The following is an 18,408-nucleotide window of genomic DNA, read 5'->3' on the forward strand; positions in this document are numbered from 1 at the left end:
GGATACATTCGTTGCCACGGCGACAACAACAATGCGCCGCGCCAATGTATTATGTGTGGTGGGGGGAGAACAAAATGAGGAAAAATGTTTGGTGGTCGTCACCGGTGCTCGGGAGAAGACGTTCATTCAAGGATTGTTTGTGGTACGTTCATGTACTTTTAATATGATACGGCTCGCAAGCAGGCAACAAAACTTTATGCAGCCTAGCAAGCTAGGGCTAGCACTAACAATTGTACGCAAACATGCCGACGTTCTGTCGCATCATGCTCTAAAGCTTCAGTAAAGATAGATTTGTGCGCATGAATAAATGTTGACAACGGTAAGCACGTGAGGCGAAGCGCCGGTCGCAATACGCAATCCTATTGGTCGACATCAAGGTGCGCTGTTGGAGAGTTGTCGTTGATATGTCACGCTACACGGAAGATATCCACAAAAAATTATATATATAACATGCTAGATTTTTCATTTTGGCGTCGTAGGGCTAACATAGGGCCAAATCATTGGTCATGGATTATGTCACACTACAAGAAGTTTTGTCGTTCCCAATTAAATATGTCAGGTCCGATCTGGGAAATCGGCCCCGATAGCTAATTGAGCCAATATCGGGGCTAAAATCATGTAGTCTGATCCAGGCATAACGGAGAGCCAGGACACTCTGTGGAGGAAACTCATATTGGCTGCTTGTATCTGCGAATCTGTTCCATTGGTTACGACCCACAACTCGTGAACCATAGGTGAGGGTAGAAACATAGATTGACCGGTAAATCGAAAGCTTTGCCTTTCGGCTCAGCTCCTTCTTCACCACGACAGACCGATAGAGAGTCCACATCAATGCAGACACTGCACCGATCCGCCTGTCGAGCTCCCGCTCCATTCTTCCCTCACTCATGAACAAGACCCCGAGATGCTTGAACTTCTCTACTTGGGGCAGGATCTCCTTCCTAAATCGGAGAGGGGACTCCACCCTTTTCTGACTGAGAACCACGGCCTCAGATTTGGAGGTGCTGATTTTCATCTCAGCCGCTTCACACTCGGCTGCGAACTGTTCCAGCAAGAGTCTGAGATCACGGCTTGATGAAGCCATCAGAACCATATTTTCTGCAAAAAGCAGCGACGTGATAACAGATGTCATCAAACCAGACCCACTCAACACCCTGGCTGCGCCTAGAATTTCTGTCCATAAAGGTAATGAACAGAATTAGTGACAAAGGGCATGAATAAATAATGAGCAATTAAAAATAAACATACATGTATTACAATCAAATCTTGTTTTTGTTAGAAGTTAAACAGTTACTTTTGTTTGTTCGTTTGTTTGTTTGTTTTGCTTCAAATACTGCAAAGTTAAAGCTAGTTAAGTTTCAATGAAAAGTGTGCACAGCAGTGAATTGGTCTGGTGATCCAATAAGAGAACGAGAGTGAATAAGTTTAGCTACTTGTAATGGAAGTTGGTTTCGCTCAACTCCCAGTGTGCAATTTTAGGCAGATAGCATGAGAGCCCACAGAAGCTGAGAAGTATAACTTGAGGGAATAATTAAAGGCTGCAAAGTGTTACAATTTCATTGCAGAACATTTGCTAATGCTTGTATGATTCTCGATGGGTGCTTTTTCAAGAAAATATAATATATAGCACAATATAATAGCAATTGATATTATATATAATACTGTCACTGGAATCTTGTGTTCTTGTGCCTTTTACCAATGTTTTAACATCATTAAGCTGTATTGTTTTTGCCCTATATGTAGGAGCACTACTCATCTAGTGAAGTCATGTTATTTTAACTTGCCTAAGGTGTACAATACTTGATTAGGAAAACATTTGTTCCGGTGACAAACGACTTTAAAAAGATGGCTGCACGCAGGACAATGTAACTGAGGTGATGCAGGAATCAGGTCATGATCTACACAGATGTGTCTCACCTAAACTACAACCCCAATGCCAATGAAGTTTGGATGTTGTGTTAAACATAAATAATAAAAACAGAATACAATGATTTACAAATCATGTTCAACCTATATTTAATTGAATACACTACAAAGACAAGATATTTAATGTTCAGACTGATAAACTTTATTGTTTTGAGCAAATAATCATTAACTTAGAATTTTATGGCTGCAACACATTCCAAAAAAGCTGGGACAGGTGGCAAAAAAGACTGAGAAAGTTGAGGAATGCTCATCAAACACCTGTTTGGAACATCCCACAGGTGAACAGGCTAATTGGGAACAGGTGGGTGCCATGATTGGGTATAAAAGGAGCTTCCCTGAATTGCTCAGTCATTCACAAGCAAAGATGGGGCGAGGTTCACCTCTTTGTGAACAAGTGCGTGAGAAAATAGTCCAACAGTTTAAGGACAATGAATTTTCTGGATTTCATTATCTACAGTCCATAATATCATCAAAAGGTTCAGAGAATCTGGAGAAATCACTACATGTAAGCGGCAAGGCCGAAAACCAGCATTGAATGCCTGTGACCTTCGATCCCTCAGACGGCACTGGATCAAAAACCAACATCAATGTGTCAAGGATATCACCACATGGGCTCAGGAACACTTCAGAAAACCAATGTCAGTAAATTAAGTTCGGCGCTACATCCGTAAGTGCAACTTGAAACTACTATACAAACCAAAAGCCATTTATCAACAACACCCAGAAACGCCGCCGGCTTCTCTGGGCCCGAGCTCATCTAAGTTGGACTGATGCAAAGTGGAAAAGTGTTCTGTGGTCCGACGAGTCCACATTTCAAATTGTTTTTGGAAATTCTGGACGTCGTGTCCTCCGGGCCAAAGAGGAAAAGAACCATCCGAACTGTTATGGACGCAAAGTTCAAAAGCCAGCATCTGTGATGGTATGGGGCTGTGTTAGTGCCTATAGCATGGGTAACTTACACATATGTGAAGGCACCATTAATGCTGATAGGTACATACAGGTTTTGGAGAAACATATGCTCCCATCCAAGCAATGTCTTTTTCATGGACGCCCCTGCTTCTTTCAGCAAGACAATGCCAAACCACATTCTGCACGTGTTACAACAGCGAAAGGTGATGTAACACAGTGGTAAACATGACCCTGTCCCAGCTTTTTTGGTACGTGTTGCAGCCATAAAATTATTTAATGATTATTTGCTAAATACAATAAAGTTTATAAGTTTGAACATTAAATAGCTTGTCTTTGTAGTGTATTCAATTAAATATAGGTTGAACATGATTTGCAAATCATTGTATTCTGTTTTTATTTATGTTTAACACAACGTCCCAACTTCATTGGAATTGGGGTTGTATATAACAATAGCACATTTGACAAGCAAATGGCTCAAACAAGACCAGGAACATTCTCCAAATACAGGTTTACTGGTCTGGCCTTTTGTATCAGATGTAAGTAGTCTTAAGCACGCTACACGCTCTCTGTTCTGCCTGGAAACGCACTGAATTGACTTGACTCGTAAAATGAATGAGGCCCCGAGGATGGAATCTGCAAGCCAGATGGTGACAGGCTGAAAAACGGCCTTTCTCCTTCATTTATTGATGATGAGCTTTAAGGACTCTTATTCCTGTCATGTCAATAGCACCTTTGGAAATATATTTAGTGAGAAAAATGGTGTTAAATACTTATTTCAGCCACTATTAATTTGCCTGCTATTTTGCTGTTCAAAGTTGATTACCCTCCGCTATAAAGTGGTTCCAGCCAGACCAACGTGTACTGTATCACCCAATCACTTACGTATTTAGTTGTTTTTGTGACTTCACATCACGATAGCTTACCAATTAGCATTGCTTCTTCCTCTTTTCTCATGTTAATTACTCTTCATCCTCCCTTCGTGATAGCGATACTTGGCACAAGTGTAGCTTATTCGCTGCCATGGAAGTGATGATTAATGACTTAAGCGGCGTTGACACCGGACACAAAATGAACCATCGCCACCACGGCTCAGCATCGTGTTTAGCTCCGTTAGCTGTGGCTCGTAGGTAGCTGGGGTGGCACAAAATAACATGCGCCAAGCATTCCCCGTTGTACCTGAACAGTGGAGAGCAGGGAGGTTGGGTGACTGTTCAATGTGGACACTAGTGTTGGAATCTCTGGCATGCGGTACAAATCTAGATACACATCTAGATACACAGGTTATGATTCAATACATAAACGATATCTTTAAGGGCGGAACGATATGGTTTGATTCAGTATAGGAGCGATATGATTCGATACGATTCGATTCGGTGTGGAAACAACACGATAGTTAAGAATTGTTGATGTAGAATTAGTCATAAAGAACTTTGATTTGACTTGACTTAACCCAATTCTATAATATGATGTCCCTATTTTCAAACATGTAAATGACCACTTATCTCTTAGAATTGTTGCTTTATGGCACTATATTTTCAAATATAAAATTAACTATTTAAGTAGACTACAACAATTTATTTTGTAGAGAAAATAATCTGCACAAACAAACAATAGTTAAGAACCAAGAGGGGTCTAGCACACAGTGCCATTCAAACTAGGACCGCCACTGTACACACGCAATGCTTGCTTTTTTTTTTCCTATTTATTCATTTTTTTAAACAATCGCACTGATTGCTGACTGACTTTTTGAACTTTAAGTCGTGATGACTAGCTTAGCTCCAGTACCTGGCTGTGTGTCCTCTCGGTAGTTTCTTTTTGGGTCGCAAAACAGACCCAGAGGAGAAATGTAGGTAAACTAATAGTGTCGCTAGTGCCCACCACTGCTCTTTTTAGTTGTAAGCATTATGTTACGTCCACGTCGCACAGTGGAAGAGCTCTCGTGCTTGATTTAAGAGATGAAAACTGTAAAGCCTCAGGCAACCAATTCCTAGCTTCCTGATCTCCAGCCCACAGTCCTGCAACTGATGTAGCTAAGGAATCGATTGAATCGATTGTGGAGCCTGCTACCGATACAGTGGTGGTATCTCTCGCCTTTACGAATGAATATCCAGTCGGATTGGTTTATCGCTCCCAACACTAGTGGATGCAATGGGGTTTTTTTTGGTTCAGTTTTTTTTTTTTTTTTACAATACGTGTACACAACCGCGCGCTGGCGCCGTTTTTTTTTTTTTTGCGTGCATCATAACATCCTGTTTCAGCCTCTTTTTTTTTTTTTTTTTTTTTTTACTTTTGGGCCATTTTCACCCAAAAGAATTGGTCCATCACTGATGTTTCCATCTGAATTTCTCAAAAAAATACCTATTTCTAATTTGGGTTTTGACCGGAAGAAAATGGAAACTCTGGTGAAATACTATGTACAAACTGCTGAGTTGTTAAACTGGAGTATATGAGTAAAATATAACCTTCGAAATTACATACCTTTATAGATCATCTTTAAATGGGCTTGTGTACATGGAAACGTAACGCCCTATGAAATATAGTGGTACCTAGGGATAGGACAACCTTGACTTACAAGTTTTACAAGATACGAGCCATCACTTGGCTGATTTTTTTGTCTTTTTTGCCAGCAAACTTCACAAAATCTGGCCACCATCAATTCACATTGGCTTCCTCGCGGTGGAAGGACAATACCAATTGGTTGTGGTAATGCACTGCAGACCCCACCAAAGTGGAACAGGGAAGGACAATACATTAGTGACAGTTATGTTTTGTGCTCTCATTTTCTGTGTTTGCAGCAAATGTTATTACTGTGTATTTTATACAGTACAGTACTGTTGGGTGCAATTCTTGTCATGAAAAAAACAAATTTTGTTGTTTGGGGGGCTGGAACAGACGAAATATATTTCCATTCATTTCAATGGGGAAAGAGGATTTGGGATACATGTTTTGAGATGAGCATGTTCAGCGACCAAATTAAACTCATATTTACAAGCACCACTGTACATCTCACAATCTTATGCAGAAGACCAAAAATGTGGTTTACAAGCAAATAACGGGCATGTTTAGGTGGTAACTCACGAGTATGGGGAAGCCGGTGAGAAAGTCATAGATGAAGACAATACCGCTGATCAGGTAAGTGATTTGCAGCGAAGTCTTGAGAGGTTCTGACCCATCAATGGAGGATCTGCGCTTGCCCTGAGCGTCCTCCACCACGATGGTGGGGACGTTGAACTTGTTCTTGTCCGCTTTGTGGCCTGCCTGAATGGAGAAGGTCTGGAAGAGAGCAATGCCGATGCAGATCACACCCATAGTCACGCTACCGCCAATCAAGAGCAGGAAGCAAACCCCAAACCCCAGGCCGATCTCTGTCACAATGAATCTGCAGTCGGAGGTGTAGAAGCGGTCTATGGTGTCGTGCCAGCCCACCGCTGGAAGCGTGGACAGGATGAAAGAGACCATCCAGATCCCCATCACTGTGTGCACCGCCTGCTTCTTGGTGTTGCTCAGCCTGGAAGCACAAACACACGTTTTAGTGTACAAAACAATTTAAAAGCTTGAAAGAACATTTTCACATTCAATTGCAGTGCCTTGCAAAAGTATTCACCCACTTGGCTTTTTAACCATTTTGATACATTACAACTTCTAATTCAAGCGATTTCTATATCTGAACATTATTTGATGGATCTGCACAAACTAGTCTAAGTTTTTAAGTGAAATAGAAAATATCTAAAAAAATATTTTTTTACAAAATAACAAAATTAAAATTGACATATGCATAACTTCAACTAAAGTATTTTGTCGAGCCACCTTTTGGTGCTATCACAGCCGCAAGTCATTTTTGACAAGTTTCTACGAGCTTGCCACATCATGCCACTGGGGTTTTTTCTCATCCCGCTAGGAAAAACTCCTGCTCCTGATGATCACTTAGACTGGTACAGGTTTTGCTCAAGAATAACACTGTATTTAGCACCAAGCATCTTTCCCTCGACTCGGACCAGTTTCCGAGTGACTGCTGTTGAAAAACATCTCCTCAGCATGATGACTCGCCATCACCATGTTTCACTGTGGGGATGGTGTTCATGGGTTGAGGACATGTGGTGAGTGCGCACCAGACATACACAATTTTCGTCTCATCTGACCAGATCACCTTCCTCCATACATTTTGGGAGTCTCCCACATGACTTTATGTAAACTCAAAACGTGCCCTTTTTTTTAGCTGAGAGTCACGGCATTCTTCTGGCCACATTTCATAAAGCCCAGCTCTCTGGAGTGCACAGCTTATTGTGGTCCTATGGGCAGATACGCCAGCCTCTGCTGTTGAAGTCTGCAGCTCTCCCAGTGTTACCTTATTATAATCTCTGTGCTGCCTCTCTGATTAATGCCCTCCTTTGCCTGGTCTGTAAGTTTTGGTGGGCATGTCTCTCTTGGCAGGTTTGTTATGGTGCCATATTATTTCCATTTGACGATGACGTTGCTCGCGGGGATGATCAAAGATTTTGATTTTTTTTTTTAAACTCAACCCTGACTTGTGCTTCTAAACAACTTTGTCCCTGACTTGTTTGGAGCGTTCCTTAGGCTTCATGGCTGTGCTCGTTTAGCTATGCCTCTTGCTTTGGTGATGCAGCTTCTGGGGCCTTTCAGAAAAGGTGTATACTGTACAGTATATACTGAAAGATTATGTAACACCTAGATTGCTCACAGGTGCAGTGTTTCCTCTACATAGGCCCACCCAAGTAAATTGAGAGCTCACCGAGAAGATGAAACTAAAATTCCCATCCCCGCCCCTCCAAAAGAAAAATAACACACATGTGCTCATAATGTACAGACACAGGGAAACCTCTACTCTGTCTGACTCACAGCTCTGGACTGTGATTAGCCAAGATAGCTAACTAGCTAGCTAGCATCACTAGTCACCAGATTGTCCAATGTCCAATAATGGATACAAAACAGCAGCGGGGCACACGATTGTGTCGTGCCAGCGCCATAGCTCTGGCTTAGCCAGGCTGGCTAGCTAGCGAGCATCACGAATCCAGCCGCAGAAATGCCAGAGCGGAGCTGACGTGACTTGTCACTGATCATCGCCTCCATGGCGGATTCGTTGCTATTATTCTGTCCAAGGTTCCGGTACATTTGCGATTTCAAAATTCTATACACTTTTTAGACTCCAATTTCCAGACTTTTCGGTAAACAATTCAAATAATTTGTGACATTTGAGTAAATAGATGATGATATATGTCATTTTTTAATGTTTTTGTAAAACAAGAAAAAACGAACAAAAAATTACTAAAAACTAGAAAAGTCCAGTTGCTTCAATTGAACCTTTGCATATTTCCATGATCTGGATGATTGAGAATCTACACATATATAAAGAAAAACATAACTTTTAGATGTTAAAAAGATGAAGTTTCATCTCGTCAGTCCATATAATATTCTCCCAAAAGTCTTGGGAATTATTCAGATGTTCTTTTGTCAAAGTAAGATAAGACTTTATGTTCTTTTTGGTCAGCAGTAGTTTTCCCCTTGGAACTCTGCCATGGATGCCATTTTTGGCCGGTCTCTTCCTTATTGTTGTGTCATGAACATTGACCTTAACTGAGACAAAAGAGGCCTGCAGTTCTTTAGAAGTTGTCCTGAGTTCCTTTGTGGGCTCCTGGATGAGTCATTGCTGTTCTCTTGGGGTAATCTTTGTAGACCGGCCACTCCTAGGAAGGTTCACTACTGTTTCATAATTTCTCCATTTGAGGATAATGGTTCCGTATGGTTTGCTGTAATTCTAAAGCTTTACAAATGGCTTTTGTAACCCTTTCCAGACTCATAGATGTCAATTACTTTCTTTCTCGACTGTTCTGGAAATTCTTTGGACCGCGTCATTTTGTTGCAGCTTTTTAAAATCTTTTTTCAGACTTGATTTTGTCAGGACAGATTTTGTTTAAGTGATTGAACAGGTCTGGAGGTAATCGGGCTTGGGTTTAATCAGTGAAAATTAATCAAAATATTGTGATTAGCCATAATGAATTCATTTGATTTAACAAGGGGGTAATTACTTTTTCATACAGGGCCAGGTAACTTTATTTATTTTTCCTTAATAAATGAAATTAACATTAAAAACAGCATTTTAGGTTCACTTTGGTCATATTTGTATGATAGTTACATTTGTTTGATGATCTTAAACTTTAAAGTGGGGAAACTATGCAAAAATATAAGAATTTGAGAAGGGGGCCAATTCTAAGTATAGTATACTGACTTTCTAAGTAATTTTCCACTATTATTTAGTGGAATTTACAATAAACAAAAACAGCATACAAAATGTTAAGCATTTTCAATGAACTGCACAAGCATGTGCAATTTCCAAAACACCTTTTTAAGTAACCCTATAACGTTTTCTATTTGTTATAGAATTTGTTAATGGCCCGCTTTTGCTCAGTGTGCCGGCACAGCAACTCCGTACACCAGTTGACTAACATGCATGTGATATGGTGTTTATTATTATCAAGTTCCATAGATACGTTCTACTTTTGTATTGCGTATACTGGGACAAGTAACAATAATACAGGTTGTATTAAAATATCACAGGTTCTTACAGGCGTTTAGACGCTATAAAAGCATTCCACCACACCACTCATCAGTAGCACTACCTTCCTCATTTCCCCACATCCAAATTTGTTAGTTTTCATGTAAAATCCTGCTAACGAAACATGACTCATAACCTAAGGCAGTGGTCCCCAAACTACGGCCTCCACATTTGGCCCGGCCCCCTGAACAATACCAGAGACGCATTATGATTTATTTTTTCAGTCTGGCCACGCGATTGAGACTAATACACGAATAGAACGTGACACTCTATTCTGCAGTCTGTGCCCCTATCTGAACCCCCCCAGAAAAACAAATCCTAGACTCGCCCCTATCAAATAGAACAGAATAATGGCGAAAAGTTTAGGAAAGAGAAAAATTGATTCAGAATGCAGGGTATTTAACCTGCAGTGGACAAACTATTATTTGTTCAATGCAAAGAAAAGGCTGTTTGTCTCATCTGTCGAGAGGTGGTGGCGGTATTCAAAGAATACAATCTGCGCCGACACTGTGAATCCCGTCACAAAGACAAGTATGATAGCTTGCAAGGCCAAATGCGAGCAGACAAACACTCAAAGCTAAAAGATGGACTGTTAGCTCAGCAGAATACATTTGTACGTATTTCCTGACTTTTTTTTTCTGTGACGATCCCGGAAAGGGTTATTAATATTTGGTTGTGTGTTGTTTTCTGGAAAACAATACATGTTTATGTTCAGGCACCCCTGCCATCGTCACACTTTTTCTGTAACAAATTGACCCCGGCCCCCTATCAGAGAAGGGAAAGGTTACGTGGCCCTCACAGGAAAAGGTTTGGGGACCCCTGACCTAAGGTATGAGGACGATCCAAATCTAGTACATCAAATGAGGTAAAACATTGTCAAGGAAATACAATGTCATCCTTGTAGTATGGAAAATAAGCTGAAAAAAAGCTCTATGCTGTACAGTCATCACTTAGATAAACTGGAATTGAATGCTGGAGCGAAGTAGGAGCTTTTTGCTCATGGTAAAAAAAATGTGTTTCACATCTTATTGTTGATTTGTCTTTTTGTTGTATATTTGTGCAGAGTGGTTTGGTTGTCCTCACATCTCCAAGTAATTGTTACAGTCGAACACTTCGCTAAATGTGTTTGTGTCCTTTGGCGATGGCCTCTTTCTCTCACGCACATACATTTGAAATACAACAGCCAGTGATGGATGTTTCCATTAAAACATTGTACCTGTTCTGGATAAACCAACCACAGGCTTCAGTAAGACAGGTCAGAGTAGTAGTAGGGGAGTCGTCATCACCATAAACGGTGCCTTCGAGACTTCCCATTTCACCCAAAAAGTGATTGTAGTGTATATGGGTTGAAATAAAAATGTAATTAATTTGAAAAAAAGATATGAAGGAAGGTAAACGCCTGCGTTCACTACCGGTTAGTCCAATTTATGCTTTTAACGTTAAAATCAAACTAATTTGTCTCCTAAAGGGGAGATGGACCGCCTCTTAATGTTACTTTTCCATTTTAGAATTATGTTGTGGTTTAAAACCATCCATCCATTTTCTGAGCCACTTATCCTCACAAGGGTCACGGAAGTGCTGGAGCCTATCCCAGCCATCATCGGGCAGGAGGCAGGGTACAGGAGGCAGGGTACACCCTGAACTGGTTGCCAGCCAATTGCAGGGTTTAAAACAAGTGGGATGAAATATTAATTTTTGGATTTAAGATAACAAGACCATTTTCCAGCCTTGCATTGTCACACGCACATCCTCTTTAATCCCTGTAACAAATGTTTCAATTGTATGTGATTGTTGAGAGCACTGTAATAGTTGCAATGTGGCATTTGTTTTGTGTGGTGGAAACATCTCATCCGGTTCAGTTGACAAACAGATTTGACATCAGACATTCAAATTTGCAGAAATACGATAACTCGTGGCGCTATTGCGATGGCAACACTGGTGGCGTTCATGCAACGTTCTTAAAACATTATATAACATTCAAGTCCAGTGAAGACTGATAAATTAATCCAGGGTTGCAGTAGCTTTCCACTACCTGTGGGTGTCGCTAGTCCTCGATCCATTGTCCCAGACAGAAGGAACAAATGTCACTGAAAACAGGGGGAAAAATAAGTCTTTTTTGGTGAGACTCTACAGGCTGGCTGGGCATGGAAGTTAATTAATTTAGCGTCCAGCTGAGAAACCAGCTGTCTGTGTCTCAGCTTTGATGAGCTACTTGGGACTGGCTGATAATTCATTTACCGTCCATGTGCGAAGTTAAACCTCCCGTGCTTCTTCTTTGATAAACAGACAAGGCTTTCCTTAGATGTCATGTGTACGCAGACTGACTCAGCGGGGCAGCCGCGGCAGGTATGCGGAACAGCATGAGACTTGGGGTGCAGGGTGTCATCTTTACTGGCGTGTCAGTTATATGATTTTCCATTGAACTTCATATTCATTGTATTAAGTAGATGTTACGCTGCATATTTGTCAAGACTAAAAACAGAATACAATGATTTGCGAATCTTTTTCAACTTATATTCCAATAAATACACTTCAAAGACAAGATATTTAATGTTCAAACTGATGAACGTTATTGTTTTTTTTGTGTGCAAGTATTTTGTTTTTATTTACATTTTACACACACACACACACACACGCACACACACACACGTACAGGTAGGTGCACAAAAATGAGCAGTGACGCATAAAGCATGGTGAATCTGCGGGCACTGACGCACAACATTGCTCACCTACGTATGTGTGCAAAGCTCGAATTAAGCGGTCTCGCATTACAGTTTACGGGTCAAAATTAGCATTTTGCAGAAAACAAAAACTGCAAATCAGGTTTACCGCGGATACGGTCGCGAAGACTGAAGACGGACGGCAGTGGCGTAGGTGACGCAAGGTGCTTAACGTCACCAATGCTTGGACGCGGACGTGAAGCGTTCGATTGAGGAGCAGGAACACAACGTTTGCAAAATGTGACGCTGAATTGAGAAGAGAGAAAGAAAAAAGGCAAATGGCGAAAGTGTGGTAGCATTTCAGAGTGAAATACAAGACGAGCACCCGTTCGTTGTAACACGGACCTTTCTCTCCCACGGACCCAAGAGACAGAAGTGAAGTTAACGTAGGGCAAATCAGTGAGCGCTGCGGGCTGCGGAGTGTCTCTTTTAATTATGAGAACCGTAGAATGTGTGGCTTTTTTTTTTTTTACTGAGAAGGACAGTATAACGCAACCGTAACGGTACATACAGCGTGCTTTTTGCTCATTGTAGTCACTGTGCGACATATGGCCAATCTGATGAGCAAAACTTTGAGTCAAGTAGGTGAAAAACGTCACAAATGTGATGTGGCCAGAGAGGAAAAAAAAGAGTAAAATCGATCATCATCATGTACCACAAGAGGGGAGGAGTTTGGTGAAGGGAGATGAAGGAAATACTTTTCTCTCAAGGTTTCTTCATTTTGTTTGAACAAATTTCACACTTCCAAAACTTGCAGTAGTACAAAGAATATTTGTCTTAGTCAGCTGGTCTAAGCTCATAAATGCACAGCCATGAACCTAATGTATTAATATGTCACAAAATGCTAAAATATTAACTGTTGACGTGAAGATGCAGAAAGGCTGTTAATAATAATTTTTAAAAAATGCCTCATCTTTTATGTACAATGTGAATTCAAGAAATAAAAAAACTTGGTTATATAAAAAAACTCAACCAATTACTCGTACATTATTAATATGAATATCTTATTTTCTTTATTGTATTCAAAATTGCTCTTTAAACAAGCAAAAATATACTTTATCCAAATAATCGATTGTTTGATCGAATTTACATTAGGATACCGGAGTACTAAAATATTCATTAGCTGCAGCCCTACATTCAACTCTCCCATTATATTGTCATATTTTTTATTGTTTCATAAAATACTTGCTTCAGGTCCCTGTGTGATTAAGCTGCAAAAAATTGCTCCTCAAAATTAGAAAGTTGGTCCTCAAATGAAGAAATGATTAGCAAAACTGCTCCTCAAAGAAAACAAATATTTTGAGCCTTGTGTGTGTGTGTGTGTGTGTGTTGCTGAAGTGCTTCAGCGAATCCAATAAAAGTACGAGTTCTGTCTTTGTCCTAGCCAATCAGAAGAACAGTAGGGCGGGTTATCGTTTCATATGTACAATGGACAAGAGACTTTTTTTCCGGGCTCGATAAATTTTACATTTGTATACGGTGCCTCCAAAACGCTATTATTGCTGCAGTAATAATGTGCTCTGCTCATAATAACAAAACTGTCCATTGAGAAATTGTATGGTTACTAATTTAGCAGTATTTATTGTCATATTATTTTAAATTTACAACATTATAAGTAGGATACTGCCTACTAACAGTGATTTATGTATTTGCTTGAGTCAAAGAATTCAAATCAGATCAGAAATGCAGGAACACTCTTAAAGGCAACACAGGTTTAGAAACACCCAATTAACAAGAAATAAAATAATCAAATGAAAAATAAGGCTGTATGCCTTTTGTGCTAGAACAGTTTTGCTGTGCAACAGGGGAGTTTGAAATACTGCCTCTGCTTAGTTATTTATTTTATAAAATTATTCTGATGTTTATTGAAAATGCAGCCCGACAGAAATGGGTTTTAGGGGACAGATAGAGGGACAGAACGGACAACCACAGCAGAACAATAGTTAGACAGTCTAGATATTTGACCACAACAGTCAAATCATGTTCTTATTTGTGGATGGAGGGGGGGCACACGGTGAGGACATGCAATAACTAACCAAGAGAAAAGATGAGAGAGGACAGAAAAGGACAGGACAGGATGTGGGAAATGAGCAAGCCAGTGCTACTGATGAATGCTTTTATAGTTTCGAAACACCTCTAAGAACCTGCGAGTTGATGTCCTAATATAATCTGTGTTATTGTTAGTTGTCCGAGCATAAGCAATTCAAGTCTATAGCGTGTCTATGGAACTTATGAGGGAATGAACAACATATCACATGCATGTTAGTCAACTGGTGTACGGAGTTGCTGAACCGGCCGGCAAAAGGGTGGGCCCGGACCCCTCCATCTGCAAGAGGGGGCCAAGCCAGCAAGCTCATCCCGAGGGAGACCCAGGCAGGGGGACGCCACCCACTCCCCAAGACCAAGGGTGGTCCCCCAGCCCAACCAAAGCGCCCCGACCAGTCCCAAAGGGAGGGGCACAGGTACCGTACCATCCGGAACCGTCACCCCCACCGAGGCCAACCAGCTCCCCAAAGGATGTGTGAATGTATGTAAAAATCTGCGGGGAAAAGGCATGGCGGGCCAAAGAGCAGGCCAGCGTGCCGGATTGCCCTCCCCCGATTTACAGGTGTATGTAGTATTCAAACTGGAGGACCGGCAGGGCAGAGAAGGGGAGCAACCAGACCGAAGACCAGCACAGATGTGCCAGGACCTGGCCCGGCATCCGCCCCATCATGCCTCGTGCCAGCCCCCCAGGGGACCCTGAATGAGATGTCAATGTGCCAAATGTCCCAAATATGTACAATGTGAGTAATAAAATGTGCTGAGTGTGTGAAGTAAGAGGCTAGACTCCTGCAGGACCAGCCCGGTCCGATTGGCTAGAAGACTACAGAGAAAAGAGGAGTAGCCCCTCCCCACCCCACAGATAATGGGTAAGCGTATTGAATTAGTATTTGAGATTAGTTTGTATACTTTTGAAAGGAGTTTTTTGTTTTGTATTTCCATTATTTTCTCAACAAAAATGGGTAGTTCTAAAGTATTCACGTGTGTTGAGAATCTTTTTAGGATTTTTGTTGACTTTATAGTTTTGAAGGAAGTTACCACCTCTAATTTGAAATGCTTGGAATAAGTTTTCACATGACATAAATGCATTATTTTTGAATAAGTGATGTTGTCAGTCAATTCCACTTTGTTCCCATGTGCTGCAGTGAAGGGGTATTTTGTTAATCTCAAAATTGGGATTGTGCCAGATCGGGGAGGAATAATAGGGTGCTGACTGAGATTGTGTGGCTTCTAGACTTTTCCACCAAGATGATAACGTGGCTGCAATAATTGTTTTCTTAAAACAATTATGGCGTTTAGGACTTGTGCTGATAAATGGGAAGTCTGAAAGTTTGGTGCTATTGCAGTCTATCTGTTCTAGTTCCAGCCAAGATTGTTGTTCAACATTTGGATATAACCATTTAATGAGGTACTGTTTTTGGCCAGCTCAGTAATAGTGTTTGACGTTGGGTGCGTCAAGTCCCCCTTCTATTTTACCTTTCTAAAGGGTAGCTTGGTTAATTCTATTTTTTGTTATTTTTAGAGTAAAATTTCAAAATGGCAGAGTCTAGGATTTGGAACCATTTTGATGTGGGTTTGAAAGGGATCATTGAAAATAAATAGTAATTTGTGGTAAACGTTTTCATTTTTACTGTAGCTATATGCCCTAAAGGTGAGCTAGGTAGGCTGCTCCAACGATTTAAATAATCCCAAAAATGTTTTCCATTAGAGGTACGTGATTTTAATTATTTAACTCTTAAGTTTTGCTGAGGTATTAATGCCTAGATATTTTATATTACCTGTCGGAATAGGAAAGTTTGTATTTTGGTCTGCAGGATTCCACGAGTTAGTCGTTATAGGGAGTATTGTTGATTTTGACCAATTGATAGCATATTCTGATAATAGTGAAAATGACTTAATGAGGTTGAAAACTGTTTGAAGTGATGACTTGGGTTCTTTTAAATAAAGAAGGATATCATCTGCATGTAGATTGATTTTGTGTTCTGACAAAGGAACGCAGATACCTTTAATACTAGTGTTCTGCCGTATCGCTATTGCCAGTCATTCGATAAATAGTGCGAATAGCAGGGGCGAGAGAGGACATCCTTGTCTAGTTCCTGTTTATAAAGTCAAACTTTGTGATGTGGACCCCATTTGTGGTTACAGTTGCTTTGGGTGAGTTGTATAACGTTGCGATCCATTGACCAGATGAATCACCCAAGTCAAATTTGTGAAGTACTGCAAAAAGAAAAGACAAGTTGACTTTGTCAAAAGCTTTATCTGCGTCTAGTGACAAAACAATTGCTTTTAGGTTATTACGCTGAGACATACATCTTAGGTTTATCAGTCGCCTGACATTGTTGGTAGAGCTCTGACCTTTAATAAAACCTGTTTGTTCATAATGTAATATCGACGGGAGAATTTTTTCTATTCTGTTGGCTGAAGCCTTAGAAATGATTTTGATGTCCGTATTGATTAGTGACAACGGTCGGTAATTAGCTGGATGAGTGGGGTCTTTCCCTGGTTTCAGTAGTTTTATTGTGGCTGTGTTCATATGGCTTCTAATTAGGCATTTATCTTTTATCTCTGTCACCGTTGTCATAGTGGTTCTAGTATAGAGCAGAAATGTTTATAAAACTCTGTGGAAAATCCATCATTGCCTGAAGCTCTACCTGTTGGTATATCATTTAAGGCCTTATGCAATTCAGCGAAGGTTAATAGTATTAATAATTTTCTTATTATTGTGCTCAAAATTATTGTATCTTAGCTGTTGTAGTAGGAACTCTGTTATTTTTGGATAATATGCTATCAGCTTGTTGTTAAGCATTATAAAGTTGGTTCATAAGTAGGTCTGTCGAATTTATTGCATATTCTTCTATAATTTGTTTGATTTTCATCTCCAATCCGCTTTCTAATCTTAGTTGTTGTTTTTTTCTTGTAGAAAGAGTATGAAATGATTTTGCGTCTAATGACAGCTTTCCCTGTTTCCCAAAGTAAGGATGGAGATATAGTTCTGGAATAATCCATATCAAGAAAATCTTTCCATTCCTTCCTTCCAAATATATCTGGATCTTTCAGTAGAGAAGTATTGAAGCGCCAGGTTGGAGAAGTTATTATGTTTGATTCAAGTTTGAGGCAGAGAGAAATTGGAGCATGATCGCTGATCATTATTGGATGTATTTTGGAAGTACTGTTTTGAGCATGCGGCACAGTGGCCGACTGGTGAGCACATTTCCCTCACAGTTCTGAGCACCGGTGTTCAAACAGCATCGCCTGTTTTGAGTTTGCATGTTCTCCCCGTGCCTGCGTGGGTTTCCTCCCACATCACAAAAACATGCGTGGTAGGTTGATTGAAGACTCTAAATTGCCCGTGTGAATGTGAGTGCGAATGGTTGTTTGTTTATATGCGCCCTGCGATTGGCTGGCGACCAGGGTGTACCCTGCCTCTCGCCCGAAGATAGCTGGGATAGTCTCCAGCACGCCCGTGACCCTTGTGAGGATAAGCTAGGGGTGGGCAAACCTTTTGGCTCAGGGGCCAAATTTACTTTTAAAATTTGACAGGCGGGCCAAGCCGGGACCAGATGCTTACATATCAAAAATAAAAAAAGGCATTGTAGTGTTAATACTTAGATTTACTTTTAATGAGTACATTGTTGTTTTGTTGATCCCCTTTTTTCGCCAGTACATCAAAGTCTGGTGTTAGTTTTCTTGTGGCAGTTCTCAGAACACATCTGAGGTGTTCATCACTCAGCTGGGATCTGTAGGATGTTTTGTTGGTGTTCATCACACTAAAAGTCTGTTCACACACATATGTAGAGCCATACATCACCAGCATCCCCTGTGCCATCTTCCGGATTTTTGGAAATTTGTCTGCGCTTAATGAAGCATAAAAGTCATCCAGTTTGATAGTAGAACTTTTCTTTTGAGAAGTATCACATTGGAGATCAATCAGTACCATCTGCAGCTCCCGTGGCGCTGTTTCAGGGTCTTGTGTGACTGCATCTTGGATGGCAGTTTATCAGATAAAGGTTTTTTGCTGAGCCTGCAAGCTTGATTTTAACCGCTGAGCTGTAGCCAGCAGTTCCTACTTTGATTGGCTGTTAGCATAATCAGCATGCTTGGTAGAAAAGTGACGGCTGATGTTATATTCCTCTAAAACCGCAATGGTTTCTTAACAAATTAGACATACAGCCTTTGACCGGACTTCAGTGAAAAAGTATTTAGTAGGCCATTCTATATTAAACTCACTGTCGACTTTTC

General features: G+C 40.6%; 1 protein-coding gene across 4 annotated transcripts in view; it reads right to left on the reverse strand.

Annotated features, from left to right (window-relative positions):
- The window catches only part of LOC133482994 (probable G-protein coupled receptor 153), a 69,719-nt gene that overhangs the window by 20,786 nt on the left and 30,525 nt on the right, over positions 1 to 18,408 (reverse strand). For 3 of the 4 annotated variants that reach the window (XM_061783418.1, XM_061783428.1, XM_061783410.1), the window contains one exon: positions 5,914 to 6,343. In XM_061783418.1, coding sequence (XP_061639402.1) covers positions 5,914 to 6,343 — 430 coding nt within the window. The remainder of the gene's footprint in view (positions 1 to 5,913; positions 6,344 to 18,408) is intronic. The other variant, XM_061783436.1, reaches the window with a different exon arrangement.

The sequence above is a fragment of the Phyllopteryx taeniolatus genome, chromosome 1 (assembly GCF_024500385.1).
Source record: "Phyllopteryx taeniolatus isolate TA_2022b chromosome 1, UOR_Ptae_1.2, whole genome shotgun sequence".
NCBI classification, from domain to species: Eukaryota; Metazoa; Chordata; class Actinopteri; order Syngnathiformes; family Syngnathidae; genus Phyllopteryx; species Phyllopteryx taeniolatus.